Here is a 23,183-nt window from a genome sequence, read left to right as displayed (position 1 = left end):
TTGAAAGACATGAAAGAGATTCCTTGGTTAATAAGTCTCTAGTTTTCAAAATTAAGTAAAAGTCATATGCCTGACAAAGGTGACTAACTATCAAATAATCAATAATTATTTGATCAATAAATCAAAAAATCAATATTTGATCAATAAAAAATAAATAATCAATAAATATTTATTAAACCTTTACTATGTGCCAGGCAGGGTGCTAAACACTGATACCCAAAAAAGGCAAAAATATTGTACCTCTGCCCTCAAAGAGTTCACCAGACCCCATGTTAAAATATGTAAAGAAATTCATCTTTGTAATTAAAAAAAAAGAAAAAAAACAAGAAAATTCAGAATTGAGAAACCTTTTGGGTTAAACGTTAATTGACAGGTGAAACATGTTAATTAGTATAGTTCACTATTGAAGCACCCTCCAATTACAAAGAACATATGATACACAGGAACTAAAGCAAAAGTTATGCCAAAAATTATCTTCAGTTGGCTTGGGAATACATGGTATGATTTTTTTTTGCACAGTTCATTTGGTTTTAGATTAATAGCATCCATGTTTTCATGTTCCCTGGGCAAATATCAATGAATTGGGAGAAAAGAAGAATGGCGGAGAGGCTGAGGAAGTCATCCTAGTATAAATTTTTCTGTAAGTAATTCAAAAAGTAGATGAGACTTTTTTCCCTTGCCTTTTTGGGGGCAATATGGCTAATGTGGAAATATGTTTTGCATAACTTCACATTTGCTTGCCTTCTTAATGGAGAGGGGAAGGTCTGGAAGAAGGAAGAGAATTTGGAACACAAAAAAAATTTTAATGAATATTAGAAAGAAAATAAAGTAGGTGACAATTGATTTTTTTAGTATTTGTCCTCTTTCCTCCTTCTCATTCCATGGAAACGTTAAGAATTATGAGTTCTTTGAGCCTTTAAAAGGAATAAGAATTCCAGAAATAAAACACACTACCTAAATCCCTACTGGAAAGACCCAGGCCTCTGGGTCAGTTTTGGTGAAGGAATCTGTAAAATGTGGAAAGAAAACTAGAAGAGAAATGTTAGCCAACCTTTCCCTGGATGATTAGTCAATGTTGTTTCCTGGCTAAAGCCTCAAGGGAAACAGGCACAGTAACTTGGAAGATAAAGAAAGAACACTAGAGTTAACATCAGAGGACCTGGGTTCAAAACCCACACCTAGTACATACTACCTTTATGACCTTGGGCAAGTCACTATGAGCCTCAGTTTCTTCATCTTTATAATGAGGAGTAGACTAAATGGGTTCTTGAGGTTACTTCTTAAGACCAGATTGAGGATTCCATGTTCTTATGATTATTAGAGAATTTCTGTTTTGTTTTGCACAGTTTTCAGAGAAAGAAGGACCTAAGGGCCAGATCCCAGAGTAAAACCTACCCAAAAGTTCTGTATAGATATTCTATCTAAATAATGGAAAATCTGTTGTAACTTGAAAATGTATAATATTGCCCCCTATCAAAATTGTCTTCTGATGTTACAGCTCTCCCTCTTTAGTATTCATAGAGGACAGAATTCCACACTACCTGATACTAGATAGTATCTTTCAGCTCTAAAGAATAAATAAGCCATAGTCCTATAGCACAATTATTCAGAAGTCCTAAACACCCTCTCCTTAGTTCTATATTGCCAACTCTCACCCCTATTAAAAGCTGTTCAAAATGAAGAGATGAGCACAATCTCAAAACAGTAATTTTGCAGCTGATAACAGTAAATCTTTGGGAGATGAGACAGACAAAAACAACTGAAATTACCATCTAGAATTATAGACCATTTCCAAGGTGCCACTTTTGACAATAAGCGGACTATGTTAGGAAAGACCTTCAGGATAAATTTATAGGGATTGAAAAGACTTACCAGTCCATTCTCAGATTTTGTTTTCAGATCCAGTTTTATTAAGCCAAATCCTAAGGAGAAAAGAAGAATATTAATAGGGAAGAATTGCCTAAAAAGTCATTCTTTTAGAGACCTTTTAAGTATTCCTTTTAAAATAAGGTTCATAAATCCTGGGTTTTTCAACACTGCATGCACTAAGCATCTAATGCCTGATAATTATTTATGCTCTTGCTGCTAATGAGCTATCAGGAGAGAATACTAGCCTAGGAAGGCCCCTTGCCCCACCCCTGATTTTCTGGGTTGGCCCAGGCGGAAACTGGCACTGCTGTGCAGCAGTCATTGAGCCCAGTGCTCATAGGTCTAATGACAAGCTAAATTTAGAATGAGAAAAAAAAATCTCCCTCTGGCACCATTCATATAACTGTGTTCAAGGCAAAGACAGACCTTGCATTTTTTCTCCAACTGAGTTCTGGCTGCCAGCTTTGAAAGCTTGGCCGCAGGTTGGGCAGAGCTGCATAAATGAAGAGATGATGAACAAACCAGGGACTTCCCATTTAAATACTTAGAAGGAATGTTTCTCACATTAGATGAAACCATTGAATCTCTTAAAATACATCTAATATCATTTTTATTTTATCAGCTGATAAAAATCATCACTAATGTACCCAATATTCAGGGTGTTTAGATATCATTTTCAGAACAAAGTGGTACAGGATACATGGAAACAGAGAATCAGAAAAAAAGGGGGGGGGGGGCATCAGCCATGTAGCAAGAATGAGAGAGATTCAATGGACAACCCAAGTGCTGTTCTCTTACTTCTAAAAACAGAAGAAAGCTGCCAGGGGATTAGTAGAATCCCTAATGAGGAATTATAGAAAAGACATGTCAAGAACTGCTCAAGAAGACATGGAAGGGTTGAATTTGTACTAATACAAAAAGTACCTACATCAATAAAAACATAAAGCAAAAAGGAGTCAATTATTTGGAGCAACTCTGGAAGCATTTACATTTTCACTCGGAAAAAAAGTAGATCAGAAAATAATTTTCAACTCTCTGAACAATTGGTATGTATCTAATATGCTACAGTACATAAAAATTTGCATAGAAAACAGCTCAGGTCTCAGATACTCAATGAAAGAAATGGCACAGTTTCCAAACAGAACTCACCATAGCCCTTAGTAAACACATCCCTGGCAGATTTTCCAAGGTCAGCATAAGTAGGTGGCACAGCCATTTTCTGCAGGAACAAAAACAATTATCAGAATGTGAATGTTTTCTAGCTATAGAAATCTATTTTATTAATGGAAAATAGAACTAAAATTAATGCAATGTACTCAACTAAATATTTCATACATATATATTTTCTTGCCACTAGCTAACTATACCAGCAAATTATTACTCTCCATGCTTCATATAATGAGAAGATCATAAATTTAGAGCAGGAAGAGCCTTTGGAAAGCCATTGAGTCTAACTCCCTCATATGAGGCTTAAGGAGAGAAGATAAGACATAGAAAACCTTTTGTAGAAAGTAAGAAAGGAAATAAATTAATGAAAAATAAAAAGATTTTTTTTGCTGCAGCAACACCCCCTCTCCCCGAAGCTGGATAACATGAATTTAGACTGTACCCAAGTCAACACAGCTCAGTGATTTCCAACAACTCTATTTAGCAATGCTAACCAGGAGAAGTGGATGGTGGGAGTAATCCAGGGATGAGTGATGAAAGGACTGAAAGCAAGTGATCTGAGAGTAATTAAAAGTCACTAAGGCCCTTCACAAAACTCTCATGGATAGCTTCCTCTTGCAATGACCTGAAAAACATATTCCTTGAAGTTTCTTGGAGACATTCCTAGTTGGAACTTTTTCCTACCCTTCCAAGAGACTGAACCTAGAGTCAGGAAATCCTCATTCAAATCTGTCCTCAGATATTTACTAGCTGTGTGACCCTGGGCAAATCACCTTACCTCTGTCTTAGTTTACTCAAAAATGAGGTTAATAATAATATCTATCTTGCAGTGTGGCTGTGAATCACAAATTCGATATTTATAAAAGTGCTTAGCACAGTGTCTGGTACATAGTAAGTACTAAATAAATGCATATACCCTTCCTCCAGGAAGTCTCACTTTTGTGGTATCAGCTCTGATCCTAGTATATTATGTGATGGGGTAAGAACCACACTAATATGCTTCCTTTTTGCCCTTGCCTCCAACTAGGAACGCCCTTGTATATCTCCAATTAAGCAATATGTTGTGCTTCCTCCTAAATGCTCTCATCTCCCTAGCTCTGGCCAGTCTATTTCTTTTCCAATGGCTCTTTAGTCTCTTTTAATCTCAGCAACAGACCCAAACACCTTCTTAATAAGAATGTTGCTTAGGGCAACAGACTTCTTCAAAGAAACTCTACTTTATAAAGTACTTTATGGTTTAAACAAGGCTTTCCTCCCAACAACCTTCTCAAGTCAAGCATTTATTAAGTGACTACTGTGTCAAGTACTGTGCTAAGTGCTAGAGTACAACAAGAGGCAAAAGATAAGGAGTTCCCAGTTTAACTAGAGGGAGATGTGAACAAATATATACAAACAAGAGATAGACAGGATAAACTAGATATCATTAAAAATGGGAAGGCACTAGCATTAAGAAGGACCAGGAAAAGTTCTTGCTGCAGGTGGGATTTCAAGTGGGACTCAAAAAAAGCCCAGGTAGCCAGGAAAGAAAATGAGGAAGATAATACAAATATAATTTATACCCATTTTGCAATTGAAGACGAGATTAAGTGACTTGTCCAGACAGGTTTGTAAAGGCTTTACTACTAGAAGTCTATGTGAAATTCTGTCTTGCAGTTCTCTAAACTGCACAGTCTCTCCCCACCAAATACCTTTCCTCTGAAGTTGAGGGTATATTACCCCCCCACTTCCAAACTAACAAAAAAAACCAAGGCTTTTGGAGTTGATGCTTAAAATGAACATGCAACTTTCCAGAAACAATAAGAAAAGAAAAATAGACAATGTAGAAACCCTAGCCATGCCAGACCCCAGCTCAGTTACCAAGAATGCTTAGGGATCTTGAAATGATGACTTTATCCCTCAGCCCTGATTTCCCTAGCTATAAAAAAAAAAAAAAACCAGAAACCTCAAGAATGAAGGGCTTCATTTCCCACTAGCTGCAGTTCATCATGCTCCCACACTGGGTACCCTTTTCCTGCTTCCCTCCTTTTTAACTTGTTATCTTTTCCAGTTAAATTATAAGCTCCTTAAAGGTAAGAATTATCTTTCTTTTTCTATCTGTATCACCAGCATTTTGCCACTGGCTAACACACAGTAAGCACTTAATACAGGTTTACTGACAAAAAGACATAATAAAAATTTAAACCACCAAAATGATTTTATTTTAAGCCTCTAGAATGGAAATCTTGCTAAAATGTGTATCATTACTCTGCATTTTAAATCAAATCTACCAAATATCCACAAACATCTGCCTGACTTAGAATCAATGTTAAAAACATCTTTTTGGTCCTATGTTGTAACTCTGGGGTGTACCAAATTAGTAGGATGTTGTGGGGCAGGAGGCTCTATATCCCATCACTAAATGGCTCCCGACTGTTGTCTTATCATCATTCACTGTCAATTTTGGTGCCTTTTTCTCTCTGCATTTCACAATAATCAAATCTCTGTTGTCAATGTCTTGCCATGATATTCCCTTACTCAAAAACTTCCTCTGGCCCCTTAGCCTGATAGTAAGGCCAATCATAAACTGGATTCCACACAGATTTTTTTAAATGTATTTATTCTTGCAAGTATTTATTATTATTTCTCTCTCCCACTACCCCCTCCAATTAAATAAGGGAGAAATATATATATGCATATATATAATGTGTGTGTGTGTGTGTGTGTGTGTATATACATATATATAGTTTAGCAAACCAAATTCCTACATTGGCCATTTTCAAAAATACTTTTCTTCTGCAATTTAAGACCTTCTCTGGAAGGACGTAAAAGGCATGTTTCACCTTTAGTCCTTTGGACTCATGGTTTATCATTGTAATAAAAATTCTAAAATCTTTCAAAATTTTCTCCATAATGTATAATGTATAAACTATTCTGCATCAGTCCACAGAAGTCTTCTTTCCTCTGAATCTGTTCATTTTATAATTTCTTATGACACATTAATACCCCATTACCTCAATATACCATAATTTGTTTATTGATTCCCCAATAGAAAGGTACATCTTCTCTCTTAGATTACAGATTTTATCTAAGCAAAGAGCAACTCCAAATATTTTTGCACATTTTTATACAATATATAATCTTTTGCACATTTGTACATTTCCATTGATTTCTTTGAGCTTTGCCCAAAAGTGATATAGCTAGAAGAAAGCTTAACAATTTTAATGGTATAGTTCCAAACTAATTTCCTGATTAGCAGCATCAATTCACAGTTCCAGCAGCGGTAGATTAGTGTGCCTCTTTTCCCATACCCCCTCCAAAATTTGCTATTATACTTTTTTGTTAATTTTTTCCAATCTGATGGGTCTAAGGTGGAAATTTAGCAGCCTTAATTTGCCATTTCTCAAATCAATAATGAATTAGAATACTTTTTCATATGGTTTTCAATAGTTTGTATTTCTTCCTTTGAAAACTACCTGTTTTCTATTGGAGAATTGTGGAGTCTCATAAATTTGAATCAATTTCTTCTATCTTGGAAATGAGACCTTTATAGGAAAAACTTGCTATAAAATGTATTCCTAGTTATTTTTCTTATTTCTAAATTTAACTAGCTTAGATGTTTGTGCAAAAAATACTTTTTAATTTTATATAATTAAACCTGTTCATTTTTTAATCTTATGTGATCTCCATTGCTTTTTTGGTCTTGATTTTTTTCCCCTATCTATAGATCTAAAAGGTAATATCTTCCTTCTTCATTTAATTTACTTATGATGTCACATTTTATGTTTAAGTTATACATCAACTTGGAGTTTATCTTGATATGTAGTCTATACCTAACTCTGACAGGCTGCTATGCAGGTTTCCCAGCACATTTTGTCAAATATTGAGGCTGGTTTTTATCCCATTAACTGGGATCTTTGGGGTATCAAAATATGCTATTGTGTTTGTTTGCCTCTGTTATGTTATGTATTTAAGGTGTTCCACTGATCAACCTCTCTATTTTGTGGCATAATTTGAGATCTAAGACTATGGGGCTTTCTTCTTTCTCATTATTATCCTTGAGATTCTTGAGTCTTTCTTCTTCAAAAGCTCTAAAAAACAAGTGTAGCTACACTCCCATATATATTGTGGTGTTTTTATTTTAAATGGAAGGTCTATTTTTAGTTTTTGTTGGTAATGTATAGAATGTATAGAATTACTGATGATGAGGATTTATTTTGTATCTTTTATATATTGTTTTGACAACTTTGCTGAAGTTGTTTCAGTTAATTTTTTTGGTTGACTTTTATGATTTTCTAAGTAAATCATGTCATCAGAAAAAAAAAGTGAATTTTGTCTCTTGTTTTGGCTATGAATATTCCTTTGACTTCTCTTTCTTTCTTATTCCCATAGCTAGCATTTGGAGGACAATGCTAAATTGTAATCCCACATAACTTTCTAGTCTTATTTCAGATTATTCACTTAAATAGTGTAGACCACCAACTCCTTCCCCTTCTTGTCCCATCTCCTATTTGTTTGCATTCGTAAAGAAGAAATGGAATGATTTCCTTTAAATATTAGTTTGAGTCACCAAACTTCTTCATGAGATCTTCCCCTCCCCCCATTGATCAAATTTATTTTTAATAATATATCAAATTATCATTTATTTTATGTGATATTTTTCTAATACTCTCAATTGCTAGTATTTTCCCCTCCAGGGTCATCTTACATATATTTTGTTAAGTCATTTCAGTCATGTTCCAACTTTTCATAACCCTATTTGGGATTTCCTTGGCAAAGAAAGATACTGGAGTGGTTTGCCATTTCCTTCTCTAGCTCATTTTACAGTTGAGGAATTGAGGCAAATAGAATTAAATGATTCACTCAGAGTCACAAAGCTGGTAAGTATCTGAGACCAGATTTGAACTCAGGTCTTCCTGACTCCAGGCCCATCATTCTATCTACTACACCACCTAGCATAGACCTATAAATGTACATGTTGTTTCCCACTTTGGAATATAACTTCCTTGAGGGCAAGGATGACAAGGAACTTTTGTCTTTGCATCTCCAGAACTTAGTATAAAGCCTGAGACACTGTAAACATTTAATAAATGTGTTGATTGAAGGCATTAGGAACATAACTACTTTATATTCCTCTCTTCTACTTGACACTTATTTATTAGCTACCTACATTGAATATAGTATTATGCCAGGCTTGTAAAAGATTAAAATATTCAACAACTCCAAGTATTATATTTTATAAGATTTATTAATAATCACTTGAAGTAGAGTAAATAAAAGGAACGAGAGTAAAAGCCTGATTAAAGAGAAGTTTTCCTGACCACATTAGCAGTCCCCAAGGGCAGGGTTATAGAAACTTTATCTCCAAAACATAAGGACTTAATGTGGGATTCTAGGAAATGGAGTCTTGGGATACAAAATTCTAATTCACACTTAGACTATACAAAATTAAAATGAAACAGACTCTGCCTTCAAAGATCTTACATTTTACTTGGAAAGATACAAATAAATAAATACAAAGTATGTACAATCATCTCTCACCTATTGTGGGAGTTACATTCCAGAGACCAACACAATAGGTGAAAATCCACAAAGTAGCAACGTAGCGACATTATATTTATTTTATTATATATATATATATATATATATATATATATATATATATATATATATATATATATTTTTTAAGGCTTTGCAAACCCTTCCCACTCTCCTATAAACCTTTTCCACACTCTTATTAACCTTTCCCACATTCTTATAAACACAGAGTCAATCAGTACCCAGGATACAGAACACAGCACTGTTTCTGGTCACCTTTCATTCTATTAGCCAATAGTGTCAAGTTTGCACAAGCAGTAGTGGTGTGCATACTGCATCTCCCTTGTGTACAGTATGGTATTCATCTGAAAAATCCCACGATATAGCAAAAACTCCATGATACAGAATAAGATTTTTTTTTTAAAAACCCACAACAAAGTGAAGCCATAATAAGTGAACTGCAATATAGCAAGGGACGACTATATATAATAATTTCAAGGAGAGCAGTAACGAGTGGGAGGATATGGTCCTTCATACTACAAAAGAAGCTAAAGATCAAAATAAGAAAGAAACATAGTCTAGATTTGTGGGTACTACCTGTGTCAAGGCATGGAGGCAGAAGATGGACTCTCATGTAAAAAAACATTTTGCAGGGAAATATGACTACAATAGGAGTTGGGAGAGAGAAATAATAAGAAAGAAAACTGGAAAGCCTTGTGGGAACCAGATTGTGAAATCCTTCAAATGTCAGGTTGAGGATATTTTATTTTACCTTAGAGATAACAAAGAGTCCTTGAAGATTTTTATGCAAGGAAATTACATAGTTGGATCGTTCTTTCCCTTAAAAACAAAAACAAAAAAAAAAAAACCTTAGCTTCTGTCTAAATCAATACTAAGTACTGGTTCCAAGGCAGAAAAGTGTTAGACAGCTAGGGCTACGGGACTTGCCCAGGATTACAGTATCTGAGGCCACATTTGAATTCAGGACCTCCTGTCTCCAGGCCTCACTCTATGTGAACTGAGTCTCTTACAATAGTCTACCTTATACTTACTTAGGGATCACACTCCCCTATAAGATGATAAACTCCTTAAAGGCAGTGCCCATCTTTCATTCTTATATCCTTAGTGCTGAGCAAAGGGCTTTGCACAGAGTAAATGGTTAATAAATGCTTGTCCAACTGAATAATCTAGTTATAGTATAATAGGGTATGGACAAGAAAGAGATCTACCTTAAGGATCATCTAGTCCTGTTTCCTTCACTTTACAGATGAGGAAACTGAGGCCCACAGGTAGAAAGCCCCAAGTTTGAACAAATAACAAATACTAGAGCTAGGATTCATTCTCTAACTCCAAATTCTATTTGCTGTGTACTGCACTATGCTGCCTTCCTGTGTAAATGGACTTGTATTAGAACAGCAGAATCCTGGAATGTTAAGAGTTGGCAGGGATGTTGGTGATCTTCTAGTGCAACCATCTCATTTTACAAAGAAATAAACTGAGCCCCAGATAATGCCAAGCAAGTTGTCTATGATCACACCCAAGGCTTCTTGAGTCCTACTGCCAGGCTCTTTTCACTGAGCTACTAATCTGCTCTCTTTGAGCAGTTCCTACAGTAGCACAAGAATACCTGCAGTAAAGGGGAGCCTATGAACATGGTGTTCCTTCAGTATACAAAATAAAACAATCTTTAGAGGTTAGCTTGATGCAATGTATACTCAGGCACAGATTTTTTTAAAAACCAGCCTTGGTTTAAAAGAAATCAGGCAAAGGTCCAGATCTTTCTGCCCTCTTCTATTGACTGAACTTGATGCAGGAAGACACCAGCATTCTATAGGTGCAAAGGGAAGGATAAGAATAGCATCAGTCAGAGGATAAGACCAACAGTTTTTTTCTGTTTCAAGGCATTCCCTGCATAGCAGCACGTCGCCAGCAACCAGAATTCAGTCATGTAATCGCCATCTGCTGGCTCAAAAGTGGTATATAAAATGGCATCACCACATTCCCATCTAGAACACAAGTTTAAAGGAGGGAGACGCTACAGCACCTGGCTTGCTCTGTCTAAACTTACATAACCCCCAAATGAAAGCATCTCTATAAATCTTTCTGTAATACATTACATCTTCCCACAAATGGAAAATTGACAATCCCTATATTATACCAATAAGCTCCCCTGAGTCCACAGCATTCCAATCAAGTTCCTTGACTCAGAGGATCTATTCAAAAATGTCTTTACAAGTCCTTCCTGCTTCCTACCATTGAGGCCTAAATAAAATAAGATAAAAATTAAAATAGTATTTAAATGCAAAAATTATTTTTTGAAAGTATCAGACTCCCTGAATCTCATAGTCTGCCACTTCTCTCCCACCCCCAGAACACTTCTCCTCTCGTGACTAAAGAGCTTCCTACAATTTTGAGGGAGATACTAATAAGAGAGAACACAAGGGTACAGTGCCTCTCACTTTATAGAACAGACATGTGCCCCTACATGGTTAGACATATTAGTAGGGACTTAATATTTGCTTTCAGTCATTTTTTTTCAGTTTATGTACAATTCTTTATGATCTCATTTGGGGGTTTTCTAGTAAAGATACTGCAGTGATTTGCCATTTCCTTCTCCAATTCATTTTAAAGATAAGGAAACCAAGGCAAACAGGGTTCAGTGATTTGTCCCAGAATTATGTAGAGATTGAGGCCAGAATTGAATTCCAGGCCTAGCACTTTATCCACTGTACTACATCATTGTGAGCAGAACTGAATTAATTTACTTTTTTTTTTTTTGCAAACTGAATCCAATATTATACCTCATGATTTAAAGGGACTCTATAATGATGCCATTTGTAAAGCAAATGATAATTTTGCAAAGATAATTATTCCCCTAAACTGATGAACATACCTATGAACTGGTACCCAAGTAACATCAAGAAGTCTAAAGAACTGAGGTATCACCTCACACCTAGCAGATTGGCTAACATGACAGCAAAGGAAAGTAATGAATGCTGGAGGGTATATGACAAAGTTGGGGCATTAATGCATTGCTGGTGGAGTTCTGAATTGATCCAACCATTCTGGAGGACAATTTGGAACTATGCCCAAAGGACACTAAAAGACTTGTCTGCCCTTTGATCCAGCCATAGCACTGCTGGGTTTGTACCCCAAAGAGATAATAAGGGAAAAGACTTGTACAAGAATATTCATAGCTGCACTCTTTGTGGTGGCCAAAAATTGGAAAATGAGGGGATGCCCTTCAATTGGGGAATGGCTGAACAAATTGTGGTATATGTTGGTGATGGAATACTATTGTGCTCCAAGGAATAATAAAGTGGAGGAATTCCATATGAATTAGAATGACCTCCAGGAACTAATGTAGAATGAGAGGAGCAGAGCCAGGAGAACATTGTACACAGAGACTGATACACTGTGGTACAATTGAATGTAATGGACTTCTCCATTAGTGGCAATGCAGTGATCCTGAACAACTTGGAGGAATCTACAAGAAAAACCACTATCCACATTCAGAGGAAAAACTGTGGTAATAGAAACACCAAAGAAAAACATGTCCTTGAATACATGGGTCAAGGGGATATAGACTCTAAATGAACATCCTGGTGCAAACATCAACAACATAGAAATAGGTTCTCATCAAGGACACAAGTAATATCCAATGAAATTGCATGTTGGCTATGGGAAGGGTGGTTCTGGAGGGGAGGAAAGGAAACAATGTGATTATTGTAACCAAGGAATAGTGTTCTAAATTGACTAAATAAATTCAAATGGGAAAAAATACTAATGATCATTATTGTAATAAAAAAAAAAGTCTAAACAAGAGGCAACATTCCAGAGTAAAAGGTAGATAGTATTGGATTTGGAGTCAAGAATTTAATTCAAATCTTGCCTCAGCTACTTACTAGCTTTGGGTAAGTCATCTGACTTTTCTGAGTCAGAGTTTACTTATCTTAAAATGAAGATAGTTATAATACTTACCTCATAGGGTTGATGACAGGTTCAAATGAGATAGGTTAAATTAAGTGCTTTGCAAAACTTAAAGTTCTATATAAATTCTGTCATCTTCATTATCATTAGAAACTCAAAGTGACTATTTTACTCTCTCCTAAGTAAAAGATCAAGGAAGGAGTAAGAAGGAATGTTTTTGGAGAAGAGAATTCTGAGGCTTTTTTTTTGCTTCAATATTTCAAAATGCCTCTGAGTTCATAAATGTGTCTCTTCTCCAAAAGTTGGGAGATTTTGACAGTCATCTTCTCAGTGACTATGCTCTCTGTCTCTTACTTGTCTAAGAAGGTACACTCCAGAGAACAAAGGCTCTCTAGCTAGTAGAGCATCAAAGGTCATCTAGTACAATTCCTTCAACTTTACACAGGAGGAAATGAGGGCCGGGGATGGTCTCCAAAAGGTCACTTTCAAATTTGGATTTCATAATCTTATGTTTTCTTGAAGTACAGTCTTCTGAAATCTAAAGGAGCCTCACCAAGGCCAGAACCTCACCCATACAAATGTAGAGGCAGCTGAGGTTTCCTAGAAAAGAATACTAGATTCAGAGTTAGAGGATCTGAGTTCAAGTCAAAGTTCACTCTCTCACTATGAATGAATGAATATGACCATGGTTCTCAGGAGGCCTCGTCTGAAAAATGGAAATCATACTTGCACTCCTTACAAAATTATCATTTGCTTTACAAATGACATCATTGCAGGTTTTCTTTAAATCATGAAGTATAATAATAGATTCAGCTTACAAAAAAAATTTAATTAATTCAGTTCTGTACACAGAAAAATCGTCCAGTCAACTGCTGGACCTGGAGGGTCTTGTAAGGTACATTCCACTATAGAAGGAAGAATGCATTTGGAATCAAGAGGCCTTTGGGTCCCATCCATCTGGCTATCTACCAATTGTTTCTGCCACATCTTTTTTTGTCATGGACAAGTAACCTCTCTGGTCCTCAATTTCTTCATCTGTAAAATGAAGGGTTGGACTCTGCTATTATTTACACAAAACATGCATGTATCCAAAACACCTTAGGGTTAGTGCCAAGGACACAAGAACATTATTAAAAGGCTAAGAATAGACCCAAAAGTTTCATTTCACTTCAACAAGCATTTACTGTATATGGAGCATTGTGGTAGGAGATAGGGCAAAAACCAAATTTAAATAAGAGAATTTCTGTCTACATTTGGCTCCCAGTTCAGAAGAAACTTAAACCCAAATTCCCCTCATTAGGAAAGCTAATGGATAATTTAATGTCAATAGGGATACTATGTTTTCCTTTGGCAGCCCCCACAGTCTTCAAGAAGATAGAACAATACTATGTTGCCTAGATTGCTCCAGGTTATAAATATCTTTCACTTGAGGAGATAATGACCCTCTGCTTCTCTAACCCAGGGCAATGTTTCATCACTATGGGCTTATGGGACAGAATAGCTATTCATTTATTCCATGCCTTCAGTTTAAGTAGATACAAATAAGTAAATTCTGTTGTCTTGGGGTTGAAGTGGTATTTATACTAAAAAAGCATTATCTGACCATGAGCTCAGAGAAGGTGTTCAAAAGAATAAAAAGGAAAAAAAAAAGCAAAATACCGAAGTGTTTGATACTTAGTATAGAGGAAATAGTACTAGCTTTGATGCCTAATATAGTGGAAATAGCACTGACTTTGGAATCCAAGGAATTAGATTCACTCTAGAGGAACAAGATTTAATCTTCTGAAATGATTTTGCTATTTATTACCTGTGTGATTCTAGGTGAGTTAACTTCACTGATCCTCAGTTTCCCCATATATAAAATGAGGGATTATGACTCAGTGATTTCTAAGGTCTCTTTTGCAATTATGAACACTCTAAGTTTAGGTACCTGCCAATCTATACTAACTTGCTGTCTGTTCTTTTAACAAGTCTTAAAATTAATTTTCTTTCCTCTCTGAACACCATCCAGACCTTCTGAACCTTGGCTCCTACCCATTGTCTTTTGTAACACTGCAGAAGGCAGACTACATTTTAGATTACCCAAGGAACTCCTGGGCATATGGGAGGAAGCCATGCCTAATGAATCATCTCCAACTGAAATGTGGACTGTACTTCCAGGGCAGTGGGGAGAGGGCTCTAAAGCTCTATTCAAAATACAACTGTAATTTAAAAAAAATATACACACACATATATGTATATATGTAAATGCTAAGTGAATGTCCTGTATTTGTAAATACAAATACCAAACAGCCTGGGCTGCTCAAAACTCAGTGTTGGAGTGTGTATGTGTGTTCATCTTGAATGAACTTAATTTAAAATGAAGGCTGAGCAGGCTGATTGGTAACCACTGGCATGTTCCAACAGAGGCAGCTGGGATCCGCCTCACCATAAAAGGCTTCCTCACATGCATGTTGGGGATAAGGCCTGCAGAGAACAGCATCTTCCCATTGCAGATTTCCACATGAGCCAATGAAGAAACTCAATCTGGCAGGATAGGTCTCCCATCACTAAATTCAGCACAGCTAATACCACCTTTCCACAAACTCTGTGTGTGACCTAACCATTAGAGCAGGTCAAGCCTGGGAAAGCCAGGGAAAAAAAGACAGGAAACACTAATGGCTATAAATTTATATGGCCAAGTAATTCCCCAGGACATGCCCAGAATTAGCCTCATGATTCAAGAGGGTCTAGATGAAAGTGCCCAGAGTCCCCAAGGAATCATCTTTCTCACATGAACAACAGAATTTTGGAGAAGCTGCTTCAATTTTAAGACAACTTTGGAACCAGGAACTAGCCAACACACATTTTTGAAAGACTTTAGAGAAAGTGTCTAAGTTAGATCAGTTGGGCAAGTGTCCACAAGGCTATTGGAAGGCTTAAAGGCTGAAAAGGGACTATATCTGTCTGCATAATGAAGCCTCTCTGCCACTCCAGATATTTGTGCAAATCTTAAATCCTTCCAGTGTCTTAATCCAAAGAAAAAGTAGCTTGCCTATCTAATCATGCTATCTTTTATCGATAAAGATACACAAGTTAAAACACAATACTCTTAGCCTTAAGTCCTCTGCAATATAGCTCTCCCTAACTTTCCAGCCTTAATTATATTACTCCCTTTCACCTACTCTCTTCCTGTCAAACTGGTCTGTTAGCTAACTGTTCCCTACAAATGATATTCTATCATCACCTTTGCACAGATGTTCCCTACTCTCCCCTTCTCCTACCATGTCTAGAATGCAAACTTCTATAAACTCTCCCTCAAGGAATCCCCAACTTCTTTCAAAGTATAGTTCAGGTGCCCTCTCTTGCAATGGCTCTCTCTTGATTTACCCCCCCCCCATTCCAAGTTGTTAGTTTTCTCTCCTAAAGTTACTTTGTGTGTATGTTGATTCTGCATGTATGTTGTACTTTCTCCAATAAAATGTAAGTTCTGGAGGCAAAGATTTCTATCTTTGAATCTATAGGACCTAGAATGTAATATGCAGGAGGCAACATATTTGTTGAATTTAAATGTTCATCTGTTCATGGGAAATAACACTTGGAATGCAAAACAAATTGAAAAGCAATAATAATAATAATGTCATTATTTAAAATCACTTCACATCTGATCTTAAGAAACTTTGTGAGGCAAGAAAGATTATTTTCCCACAGGAGCAAATCAAGGCACAAGAAGGGGAAATAATTTATAGTCAATCCAATTGTAAAAATGTCTCTGATAGTAGGGACCCAGACATTTCTTTACTTCATTTCTCTGGTACCTAGCTTAGGAAACCAACAAATTTTTCCTCACAAAATCATAGATTATTGTAGGTAGGAAAGAGTCTAGTCCAGGGGTTCCCAGACTGCAGCTCAAGGGCCAAATGTATCTGCAGGGTTACCTATTTTTGTATGGCCAGCAAACTAAGAATGGCTTTTACATTTTTAAATGCAATAAAATTTTACAAAGTGAAAAACAGGTGTAGAAAAACCAACATAGGCTACAGTTTGCATATTCCTACTTTAGTCTATAAATTTTTAATCTGGGATCTAGGAAAAAAAATTTTAATATATTTGGATAATTGTATTTCAGTATAATTGGCTTCCTTTGTAATCCTATGTATTGTATTTTATGCACTTAAAAACATTACTCTAAAATGGATTCCTAGACTTGAGCAAACTGCCTAGGGATCTATGACACACACAAAAAGTTAAGAATTCCTGGGCTCCAGTCCAACTCCAACAATTTACAAAGAAGGAAACTAAAACTTGGAGATATCAATGATTTAGACAAACTCACACTTCAGAGTTAATGACAGCTGTTAGTATGAAGTTCTAACCAGCCTTGGCCTTATTTCTTAACCTATAAAATATAACCAAGCACTTGGGGCAAAAATGTGGGGACAAGTGTGAACTCACATTTTCAATGAAACCCCAGAAGTGAGGCTTGGTCAATCATTCAAATCTCTGGTTTTTCAAGTTAGCACCATTCACTCTTTTGTTCACACATTTATAAGCCCAACAGTGGACTCCATGGGAAGAAAATCTTATGAAAATATAACTTTCTTGCCTACAAGCAGAACTGCCTTGAAAGAGATGGTCAGGTGGTATTGAAGATACCTAATAATTCATTAGCTAGTGTCCATTCTGATTTGTCATCTGGATGTGAAACTACTGGAAGAATATACAAAGGGTGATGATATTGATGAAGTATTTTACCCAACAGTCACCAAAGAGCAAAATGAGACTTTGCACAAGTTTTGCAAGATTCTATCAAAATTACAGATTTTAAAAATTCAAGTCCAGTACTAATTAGACACTGAGAGCATTCTTATAAGAGATTTAAGTTAGTGACACAATAAAGCAAAAAATGCATTGAACCCACACTCAGGAGACATGGGTTCTAGTTCTGGCTCTGCTCCAAATTTGCTGTGAGATGTTGGGCAAATCACTTACCTTCTACATGGAAAGAGAGACAATAATACAATGCTGTGTGAGAGAATTAAGGAAAGGATAAGATGTTGAAAATAAGCAAAGGAACTTTGAAAACCTGGATGCTTAGTTTTAGGATGATTCGATTAAAAGATGTTAGGCCATCACCAGAATGGCTAAAAGATTTCCAAGTGTACAAATGAGTAGGAGAATACAAAACCTAAATCCACTAGCCTCTTCCATGTATCATCAGTTCCCTAAGTTCTCCTAGTGTGGCTAGGGCCTGGGAAAGTGAGGGGAATTAGTGTTTTACTTTGTTTAAAGAGACAATGTCATGATGGGGGTAGGGGGAGAATATGTATATATATATATATATATATATATATATATATATATATACATATATATATATATATATATATATATATATATATAACATATATGTATGGCATATTTTTGAACAAAATATTTGTTTCTGGCATCTTATTTAGGAGTACACATTTAATTTCTGTTGGTTATAGGATTATCCTCCTAGAGCTAAGAAAGATTCCTCCACTCTAGTAGGTTAGGAACTGATGGACTCATAACCAAAGTTCATCTACAAGGAACTATTCATCATGGATCCTGCTACCTCTTCAAAAGAGAAGAGGGATGTGAATCACTAGATCCCTAACACTACAATCTGAGGAAGTAGTCATAGAACCATGAGATATCAGAGCAGAAAAGGATCTTGAATGTCAAAGTACAACACCCTGGCTGAGGTCCAGAAAAGGGACACAATTTCAAGGTCATAAAATGAGCTAGTGACAGAGCCTAAACTAATTTAAGGAAGGAAGGTTTTCTTTCTATGTTTCTGACCACACCCATCAATATGAAAATGACTTACCAAGCAGTAATTCATTTTCAATGAAAAGTATATTTGGAATGAAGAGGAGGCTAGAAATTTTTTTAAGTGCATAAAGCACACATACATATCCTTCTCCTTTACACTTATCTTTTTTTATTTTGCATCAGTTATTTTTGTAAACCTCTTTTCTCTGTAACATTATTGACAGCAGCCACTGTTTTATATATATTTTCACATTTTTATGTCTATAATGCCAAGCAATGGATCTGTATGCACACATGCATGCATACACACCCACACACATACACTGAGGCTGAGCAAAAGTGGTTAAAAACTTCCTCACAGAGACACTAAATGTGTGTGGTTTTTTTTATGTCTTTCAAAGGACTTCTTTGGGATTTTAACAATTTCAGCAGCTGCCCCCTGCAGGCCTGAGCTATTCCTCCCAGCCATTCTGTAGTTATTCTTATATATTATCTTCATTAAAATGGGGGAGGGGGGAAGGATTGAAGGAAATGGGTTTTGAGTAGTTTTTTTCCCCTTGAACATTTCTCCCTCCTCCAATTATTCACTTGAGTGAATCCATAAGCATACAACTAATGCGCAAATCTAGAAAACGCTGGAATTTTTGGATGAACAAATCCTCCCCAATAATTCCAGGGATCTATTTCACATAAGTAAAAACCATATTAGGCTCATTAAAAGAAAAAGGTTCCGGTAATGCAAATAGCCCTAGGAGCAAAGAGATCCAGGCTGCAGTCTTGGTCTCTTGCTCAGAACAGGCAGTGTGACCTTGGGACAATCTTTTTTCCTTCTTGCTTCAATTTCACTATCTGGGCTCAAAGAGGTTAAAATCTTTTATTTCTTGGGTCCCTTCTCTCCCTAACATTGTATAATTCGTTAAAGCTATTTTTGTTTCCACAGATGAAGATTCACACCTGGTCTCACTGTAGGCCATGTGGCCTGCTGTCTGGGCCGCTGTTGTGGCTGGGCCGCTGTCATGTGCTGCTGCAACCCAGGGACAACCTTAGAGAAAGCCAGGCCGGCCTAACACCAATTAATCTTACAAGAATATTTCATTCGAGGAAGGAGATGGACCAAAGAGTGGATGAGTGTGTGCTGACAAAATGGGGGAGGGGGAAAGAGGGGTAATCATCCCCTCTAGGTAACGGAATATTAGTACCTAAGGCCCAGCTGGAGGCCAAGTGCAGATGGGGTTTGGGTGCCCACGGCTGGAGATGCGCAGGAGAGAGGAAACACCAAGACGAGAGCACGGAGGTCCAGGGGCAGCCTCCCGCCCAAGGGGCAGCGCGGTTCGCGCACTCGGCTCACAGCACCGGACTGGAAGGTCACGTCCCCAACAGCGCTGCATGGCGCTGCGCCCGGGCCTGCCAGCCTCCCTCCCCACTGCGGGCCCCTACCCCGGGCAACCCCAGTCAGGGTCTGGCGTAGCATGCGAGCGAGCCTGACTGGGCCTGAAAATGGGACACCCGCACGGGCCCCCTCCTTTGCCACCCCAGGGACGTGGCTCCCAGGAGGGCAGCGGGTGATGGTGCAGCGCGCTCTAGTCCGGTGCAGTCCGGATCAGGTACCGCAGCCTCATTCGTCCCCCGCGCCGGCCCTACCCTAGTCGGGTCAGGTTGGGCTGTGCCAGGTTGGGATGGGCTGTGTCCATGGCCCCCGCCCTGCACTAAGGTTCTAGGCCAGCTCGCCGGGGCAGGAGCCCGGGCAGCCACAGCCAAAGCTCCAACCGGAATGAAGCAGCGCCTACGAGTCCGTGCCCCAGCCCTCACGCCTGCGGGCCACGGGAGAAGGGAAGCTGGCAGGGATGGAGGTGGCGGTTCCTACCTTCTCGCCCGGCAGACACAGCGGGAGCAGTAGCGGGCAGCCGACACAGAGGTAAAGGGGAGGCAGCAGCTGCGGGGGAGCGAGGCGGGGCGGGGCGCGGACCACGGCGGCGGCGCGGGCCCGCCCCCGGGTGCGGGCTAGCTCCGGGCTCCTGCTCACTCTCAGTCTCCTCCCCCTCTTCCATTTTTCCTTTCCCGCCTCCCTCTTCTCCTCTTGTCCCCACCCTTTGCTGCCCTTCCCCCTCACCCTTTACTTCCCCCTCCCAGTTTCCTTTCTCCATCTGTCCCTCGACTCCGGTCTCATGGCTGAATGGCTGCTTTCGTTCTGTCTGCCCTTGTGCGTATGATCCTCTGCTCTGCTCCCATTTCCAAAGCACTTTGCATTTCACAGAGGACTTCCCTCCCACAACCCCGTGTGGTAGATAGGCAAGGATTATTATCCTCCATTTTACAGATTAATCTCAGAAAGGTTAGATGTCTTGCCCAAGGTCTCAGAGCTAATGAACGGCAGAGCACTTTTTCCCAATCCACTTCTTAGATCAAGTATTTTGCACTCCAAAAGCTTTTTCTACCATGCCTCTGTTTATTAGAGCTTGTACATCCTACGCCCATGAATTTAGATCTAAAAATAATCAGTCACCCCGAATCAACCGACAAAAAGCAATGGATTGGAAGGCACTGGTTCAAACCTGAACTGTTTTTTGCTTACCTGTATGACCTTGAACAAATCACTAAACTTCATCGGGCCTCAATTTCAACTTGGGTAAAAATGAGAGAGATTTGACCTAGATGGGACCTATGCTCCTTTCCAACTCTAAATCTGCAAGGAAGGAGCACAGTTTTTCTGGGATGTTCTCAAGCTTCTGAGCCAGAAGCCTAATTCTTGATTTCTTCAGTCTGTTTTATTCTTTGATGATTTCATGCACGCTCCTGTTCTCCTTTCAGGGTTAGTGCATCTGAGGGCAGACAAAGTAATCAGAAATGTGACCAATCATGATTATGTCTTCCAAGAGCATATAATTTTGTCCTGTATTTCACTAGGTTCTGACTTTATATACCCTGTGCTATTTAGGTTCTTATCCTGTGGAGCTTCCAAGAACTAGAATGACATTTAGCCAGAATATATTGTTCTGCCTTTGGGCTCCAATTTGAGAAATAGTCAACAAATCCTTCATTGCCCAGTAAGGACCTTTTTTTAGAGTAGCAGTCTCTGAATATCAATAATCGTGTCCTGGGACTTAAGAAATGTATGTAGTTGTATAACCCAGATTGAATTGCTTGCCAGCTTTGGGAGAGGGGAGGGAAGAAGAGAGGGAAACAATTTGGATTATATAACTTCAGAAAGCTCATGTGGACATTTGTTATTAAAATAAAAAACTGAGACATGTATGCAGAAAGTATGGAGAATGACACCAATAATAATAACTGACCTTATATTTCCTTACAGTTTGCAAGTTGCCTCACGTTATTATCTCATTTGACCATCACAACAACTCTAAAGGTATTCAGACCCCTCAGTTCGGAGTTAAGCCTCCACAATGAGGCCAAAGAAGACCAGGTGTTTCTGGTCACAACTCTTCCTGGGAAAGCAAACTACTAACAAAGCACATGTTATATTACATGTGGGGCAAGGTTACCCAAGAACTTAAATGGACAACATCCAGTCCCAAGACCCTGATCCCATAGGGGTTAAATTCTTCTTTGGTTTATGCATCTACCCTCTCCCAAGGTGTTTCTTTAGGAAAATCTCTAAAATATAATTCAAATGTGACTTTTACCCAGTTTACCCCAAATGTGAGACCCCAAAAGTGCCTCTCACAGAGGCACTCAGTATACAATGTAAGCAATACTAAGGGACAACATATAATAAATAAGTTCCCTAAGCAAAGATAAAACAACTCATGCCTTGAAGGACTTTACAATTACACATATATCTAAATACCTCATTTTATTTTATAGAAAGAGACAGAGAATATCTCTACAATGTATCTTCTATCATAGATGCAAGAAGTAGAAATAGTATCTCTTCTTTGCTATAATAAAAATTACCTTTATAATGTTTCTTATTTCTGCCCTAGTTTTCTGTTACTCCAACAATATAGATGAATAGAATGCCAGGACTAGAAGAGGCATTAGAAATTACTTAGTTCACCCTTGCTATTTGATAATGGGGACACCAAGCAGAGTGGTACCCAAAGTCATAAAGAGAATTAGTTGAAAATAGAAACTATAATAGAAATAGACTGGCTTAGTCATTCAAAATATACTCCAAGGAGGGTTTTTAAAAATTTTGTCATGAACTCCTTGTCTATGGCTTCTCTAATTACCCAGACTGACCCCAGCCTGAATCAGTGGCCTTGGACAAGTCACTTCCTCTCCGAGAATTCTCATTGTTTTGGGATCAGAGAGATTAGGCTCAGCTAATAAATGTGTACATATACATCCATTGGGGGGGGCGGGGGGGAATGGCAGCATAGTATAGACTAGTGATGGCGAACTTATGGCACAGGTACCAAAGATGGCATGCAGAGCACTCTCTGTGGGCACTCAGCCACCCTCCCCCTGGCCCCTACAAGAGTTAATTACTAGAAAGGCAGAGGGACTCTGGGGAGCTGCTCCCCTCCCTCTCTCTACCATGCCTGAGGACATTTTTATATGCCCTGCCCCTCTGCTCAGCAGCCCAATGGGAGCACCCAGGGGGTAAGATGGGGGGGGGGTCACAAGTAGCAGAGCTGGAGAGGAATGGAGCACCCCCTCCCCCTCTCTACTCACTTCACCCATCCCTCTGCCCAGCAGCCCAATGGGAGTGCTTTCTCTCTCCTCTCTATGGAATAAGGGGGGAAGCATTGGGTACACATGGCACATGGTAGGAGAGGGGCATGTCTCACAGCCACTGGGGGGGATGGGCACAGCACTTGGTCTGGGGGTGAAGGCAGGGTCTGGTACCCCATTTCTAAAAGGTTCACCATCACTGGTTTAGATATTCAATTTTAGTGCAAGCACTGGGTTTGAAATCAGAAGACCCAAATTCTGATCGGTGGCTTAATATTCGGGGTGGGGGG

General features: G+C 38.4%; 1 protein-coding gene across 2 annotated transcripts in view; it reads right to left on the bottom strand.

Annotated features, from left to right (window-relative positions):
• Window positions 1–20,360, bottom strand: part of VDAC1 (voltage dependent anion channel 1) — a 38,745-nt gene extending 18,385 nt beyond the window's left edge. Inside the window, exons 1-4 of one of the 2 annotated variants that reach the window (XM_056811140.1) lie at window positions 20,123–20,213; window positions 9,323–9,390; window positions 3,019–3,088; window positions 1,873–1,922 (exon numbers count right to left, since the gene is read on the bottom strand). In XM_056811140.1, coding sequence (XP_056667118.1) covers window positions 1,873–1,922; window positions 3,019–3,085 — 117 coding nt within the window. In that variant the 5' untranslated portion in view covers window positions 3,086–3,088; window positions 9,323–9,390; window positions 20,123–20,213. Of the gene's footprint in view, window positions 1–1,872; window positions 1,923–3,018; window positions 3,089–9,322; window positions 9,391–20,122 lie in introns of both variants that reach the window. The other variant, XM_001365850.4, reaches the window with a different exon arrangement.
• Between the last annotated feature and the right edge of the window lie 2,823 nt (window positions 20,361–23,183).

This window comes from Monodelphis domestica, chromosome 1 (assembly GCF_027887165.1).
Source record: "Monodelphis domestica isolate mMonDom1 chromosome 1, mMonDom1.pri, whole genome shotgun sequence".
NCBI lineage: Eukaryota > Metazoa > Chordata > Mammalia > Didelphimorphia > Didelphidae > Monodelphis > Monodelphis domestica.
This window is presented reverse-complemented; position numbering and strand designations above follow the sequence as displayed.